Raw genomic sequence first — 5,609 nt, forward strand, 5'->3', positions numbered from 1 at the left:
TATAAGGGTGCTTTAAGAATGGGTTGATTTGGTTTGCCAACCATCTGACACATGTGACATTGTTTGCAGAAACATGATACACATTTTCTGATATGAGGCCAATAATTTGATGTTTGGCTTGCCAAAACTGGTCCGGAGGGACATTAGGTGCTAACCATTTGCGCATAAAAATAAATATCTTGTTCAAGGTAATAACATCAAGATAATGTCTCGGGTTGTGTTTTGGTCACACATTGATCCCAAATGGGAGGAAGGGTTTCATCCTCTTCCTGGCCTTTAATTAATTATTCCCAAATCATAGTAGAAAGGGAAGTATTTGGAGTGGAATTAGCATTACAGTTTTCCAGGAAGAGTGTATCAATACCCAAAGATTCTATGTCTTCAGCACGTGTACTGTGTGTTGTCTTGTAGGCCAGTCAATAGGGGGTTGAATAAGGAAAAAAATTAAGGAAAGCTGCAATATGCTTTATTTTCTTCCTAATGTGGTTCTTAATAATGTATTAATTTTGCACCCCTCTACCTTCCCGGATTTAGCCGCCATTTTGAAAAAATGGCGGAAAAAAACGGTTTTTTCCAAATATCTCGCTTGAAATGCATTTTACAGAGAAAGTAGTCGAAACAAAAAATAATCTACATAAAATTTCCTATAATATTTGTCCCTGTCATGTTTTCCATAGGTTGCACCGTTTTTGCGCTAGAGCTGTGGAAAGATAAGTGGAAACCACCAAGACGTACAATAACATTATTTAGGTGTGAGTCTTGACCACATATTTCCACAATGTCTCGGGCCTTGATGTACAAAGGTTGATCAAAGGTAACAAAGCAACTTTGTTGCTTCAGTTCGTTGCATTTCTCTACAGCTTGGTTAAGTACTGTGTATATGGTGTCATAATTGGTAGGTGGAGCATTTGTAAAGGGAAGATATGAGATCTGGGACACATCATATGGGAAGTGTGCTGTACATTTCTCCATGTAACCATTCCAACCTGGGCACTCTGCATTTTTTTGCCATTTTCCAAGTAGCCATAAAAGCTCTGTTGTTGTTATTGATACAGTAGTGGACACTGGATTGATACTTGCCAAATCCCTGACTTTTATATTCAAGAGTCCTTTTACACTTTTACTTTCAAAGGTTTTAATAGGATTATGACCAAACTGCCCAACAAACAATGCACTAGGGATCTTCGTTAATCTAGTGATTGGCTGATCTGAAGTAATATTATTCTGAGGAGTAACACACTGAATTCCTCCCATACTGTGGAATGTGTTAAATCCATCAATGGTAGAGATGTTCACATCTGCATTGTCGAATACAAACTGTGCAAATGAATCATTCGGAGGTTCCTTGGCTGGATGTTGCAAAGCAGATACTTGAAAGAGTGCTGCCTCAGCATAGGACGCACATAATCCCAATGCAGAGAGCACGTTCAGTAGATGCTTAGAGCTATACTTCTGACTTAAGTGAACAGCAAGTCCTATTTGTAGAGGAGATATGAAAGAATTTGGTCTAGCTGCTGTAAGGATAGCATGTGAAATTGCTGTACATTTCCTATTCCATTTTCTTTGATTTCCTTTCTTGTTTTTTAAGACTATTGTCTTAACAAGGCACTGGAGAGTTTCTGGAATAAGTGAATCCAATTCTTCTAGGAAATTTTCTGGTGGTGGATACTGATCTGCTTCGTACATCTGCGATCTTATATCTTCAGCAATTATTCTGGAGGCAGTCTTTACAATCCGAAGCCGTTCTTCCTTCTCGTCATGACTTCTATGATTTTCGTACCAAGCGTCAGTCAAAATTTTGTTTCCTGTGTCACGGAAACAGATCACTGGTTTTCTATTTTTGTTCACAGAAACAATAATATCATGTCCATATCTCTCTATCAATTCAGATTTTATGGTTTTATCAGTTGGTAGCTCACCCTCATATTCTGAAAAAATCTCACTGAAAGTAAACTGGCATTCCTCTCGATTTTCCTCCAAGTAGTTAAAAGCATGACTCATTGCCTCAGAAACCGTAGAGCTTTTGGGACGACCACGTTTCATACCAGAAGATGTTTGGTAGAATTTTTTCATGCAGGCTGAATGGTACCTTGCCTCAGCAGCAACTAAATCCACTACGTTACATATACGAGTACATACTTCTTTGCCCCATTCATCTTTTCTCATTTCACCAGCTTTCAAAATAGTATCCTTAACATGCAGCATCTCTATACAGTGCACAGATTCACGATCACCTAAATATTTTTTGCTTTCTTTTTTCAAAAAGTCACTTGATGCATCTTTTCCACAAAAGAGACAATCATGAAGAAAATCAAACTGTAATTCTTGACTTCTCAGTGACGTTGTCGGCACTTGCAAGGTTTTCTGCCTTGCTTGGAAAGTTTCAGCTCTCCGTTCTTTTGTATACACTTTTCTACATTTTTCATGCACTTTCACACTTTTTAGTCCTTCTAACAGAGAATGTTTTCCGTCTTTCCACTTAATGCTATAATCAATCAGTGTCTTTATTCCTTTCTCTTTAACTTCTCTAGTCTCACCCACAGAAAGCTGTCCATCGCATATTAAACATATCCCCAATGAAGACATTTTGCACCAACAACTGCCTGGGGTTTCACTGAAGCTTTAACTATCTATTTTAATAGTTCTGAAACAAAAGAAAGACTATAATCAAGTTAGGAACTTAGATATTTTATTCCGTTATAGCATACAAAGGAAATTATTATATGATCTTTGTGCACTGTAGGTATCAAATAAAGATAAACACAATCTTTTCGCACATTTAGCGCAAAAACAGTGAGGTATATCACAAAATTGAATAAAATAACTTTTGTAGAAAATTTATGTAGAATAAATATTGTTTCGATACATTTTTCGTTAAAATTAGTTTCTAGTGAGATATTTGGAAAAAACTGTTTTTGGTCGCCATTTTTTCAAGATGGCGGCCAAATCCGGGGGGGTAGAGGGGTGCAAAATTAATATGTTATTAAGTAAGGTATTATAAACACATTAAAGCTTATTGCAGCTTTCCCTGATTTTTTTCCTTATTCGCCTTTTTTTTACTCCTCTATTGACTGGCCTATTGTAAAGTGTGAACGTTTTGTACAACATTTTGTATTCTGGTTTGAGACCTAGTTACAACACATACAGGATGAATTGATGGATCTTCTGGTGAAGTATTATCAATAATTGGGTCATTAGTGACAACAGGGAAATTTACCTTACTACCTGCTAGGTCATCTGACAATAGCAGTTGAATGCCAACTACTGGCATTTCATCAATTGCAGCTACAACTACATCTCTCTTGACTATGCCAGTTTTTAAATATACTTTGTGAAGTGGAAGTTTTCTTATTCTTGCTACAGTGCCTATAATAACATCCTGATTCAAGTAAGATTCAGAGGGATTTGGTAATGTGTCAGCCAACATGAGACCTTGAATAGCCCCTGTATCTCTAAGGATGGAGATGGGTTTTGACTATTACAGAAATTAGATATAGTTCCTTTCATCACAAAAGGAGCAAATCAGGGGTCTAGTGTGGTTTTCAGTTCAGATGGTAAATTGTGGGATAGGATGAGAGTTAAAGATTTCATCTTAATTTGTGATGAAGTGTGTTTGAACCTACTTTGGGAGGACAATTTACTTTGTGAATTGGTTCTAGCTGGGCTATAATAGCTAGTTGGACTGGGGGAATTACTTGAAACATGCACTGATTAAGAATGAGTTTGATCATTGGGCCTTTTCCTACATTCAGAGAAACTGTCCAATTTTGAGGCAATAACTGCAAGCCAGTATAGGACTGCGGGAATTATATTTGGGATAGGTCACTGGATAATATCTATCATCATGAAACTGTCTTTTAAATTCTTTCTTGTTTGCTGACCTCACTTCTTTAAAAGGAGTGGGGGCGTTGTGTTGGCTCCGAGTTGTTTGAATGTCATAGTAAGTTTTGTTCATTTAATTTTTTGTGATGAATGAGTGTATAATTATCTCCCATTCTGGCAGCTCTAGCTAGATCAGAAAGATTTCTTTCCTCAAGATAAATCCTAAGATCTTGATCTAGATTCTTAAAGTGTTCTAGCCACATTACTTTTCTTAATTTAGCAAATGAGTCTGTTTGTGGCTTTCAGCCACTTATCTCCATACCTAGCCATCTGGGAACTAAATTCTGTGTATGTGTCGTGTGGAGACTTTTTTCAAATTTCTAAATTTTAACCTGTGAGCCTCCAGAGTAAGTTCATATGCTGTTAAGACCTGCACTTTAATGCTATCATATTCATTGCTTTGTCTAGAGATGCATACACCTTTTGAGCTCTACCTATGAACTTTGGACAAGTAAACTCGAACAATTCCTATCTACTCCTAATTGATTCAGAATATTTTCTGTTTGTTGAAAGAAAACCTCTGGTTCACCTGAAATTTTTGGTAGGAGACTAGTGTACTTAAGAAACCTTGAAGGACTCCGCTTCCTTCTTAATGGTGGGTTTAATTCCAGCCTGGATGTGAGCTAATTCCATCCTGTCAACCTCAACTTTAAGTTTGTTGGCCTCAATTCTTTCTGTTTCAATTCATATGTCAGCATTATTTTTGAGTCTTTCCATTTCTGGCTCTATCTCTAATCTTTTTAACATGATCTGTGCATCTGTCACTTGAAAAACATGAATATGACTTAAGGCATCCCTAATACCTCCTCTTCAACTAGATTTTTAACTCTTGAAAAATATCTTTCTTTTACCTCCTAGCATCTAACGTTAGATCGTATTCTGTGCCAATGCTTATCAGTTGAGCTTTAGTAGTACCTAAAATATCGATGGAGGGATTCTCCATAAACTGTTTTTTGAAAGACATTTTCCCACAAATATGTAATTCTAATGAGCAACTTAATTACTAACTGAATTCTCTTTTTCTCCTGGCAAGGGTTGCAAAATTTCATGTCATGATCCACCTATGGGCCAGGTTAGTCGCGACACGGAAAAAAAGTTAACGGCATGCACAGTTTGGATGAGTGACAAGAGTTCAGGCAGTATAATCAAACTCTTCATTAATTTTACTTAATTACTTATTATTTACAAAAAACAAAAAATAATACAATGTAAATGGACATAGAATAAGAAAGAATAGCAATGCATGTTACATGAAATATAAATGGATAATTAATTACCAAATAGAGTAGCTAGGTGTAGGCTTGTATGCAGCACATAAGAACAGGTGGGCAAAATGAAGTCTTGATTATGGTGTAGGCGAGTCTTGATTCTGGTTGCTAGAAGTCGCACCAAGGGAAAGTTGTTTGGGCCGACTCTCTAGAACAAATGGATTGAGTAGAGGCTAATGCATGATAACTTCTGGTAGTTGGGAACACGTAAATTTGATGTTTCATAGTTGAGAAATAACAGAGTGTCGAGTCGCACTTAGTCCAGCAGCAGTCTGGAGATGTCCAGAACAATTTGGAAAAACACAAAGGCTTTGGACTTCGCATGGAGATGGGAAATCGTTGTGATCCAAAGGACTTTAGTGGAGCTGTTGTAATCAATGAATGTAGAATAATTTCTACGTAGATTCAGATGGGTCCTGGGCATTTGCTCCTTTTCTTGTCTTTTTTTTCTGATTCTCC

At 36.9% G+C, this 5,609-nt stretch overlaps 1 protein-coding gene across 1 annotated transcript; it reads right to left on the reverse strand.

Moving 5' to 3' along the window:
• Nucleotides 1-426: 426 nt before the first annotated feature.
• LOC143038406 (uncharacterized) lies at nucleotides 427-5,281 on the reverse strand. Its single transcript, XM_076207561.1, has 2 exons — nucleotides 5,160-5,281; nucleotides 427-2,644 (listed from the first exon to the last, which is right to left on the reverse strand). The coding sequence occupies exon 2, from the start codon at nucleotides 2,584-2,586 to the stop codon at nucleotides 631-633; it is 1,956 nt and encodes a 651-aa protein (XP_076063676.1). The 5' UTR covers nucleotides 2,587-2,644; nucleotides 5,160-5,281; the 3' UTR covers nucleotides 427-630.
• Between the last annotated feature and the right edge of the window lie 328 nt (nucleotides 5,282-5,609).

This window comes from Oratosquilla oratoria, chromosome 2 (assembly GCF_046742065.1).
Source record: "Oratosquilla oratoria isolate Oo_2021 chromosome 2, ASM4674206v1, whole genome shotgun sequence".
NCBI lineage: Eukaryota > Metazoa > Arthropoda > Malacostraca > Stomatopoda > Squillidae > Oratosquilla > Oratosquilla oratoria.

Bases quoted from the DNA above. Each gene is read 5' to 3' on its own strand.
- LOC143038406 (XM_076207561.1), bottom strand. From the start codon at position 2,586: ATGTCTTCATTGGGGATATGTTTAATATGCGATGGACAGCTTTCTGTG.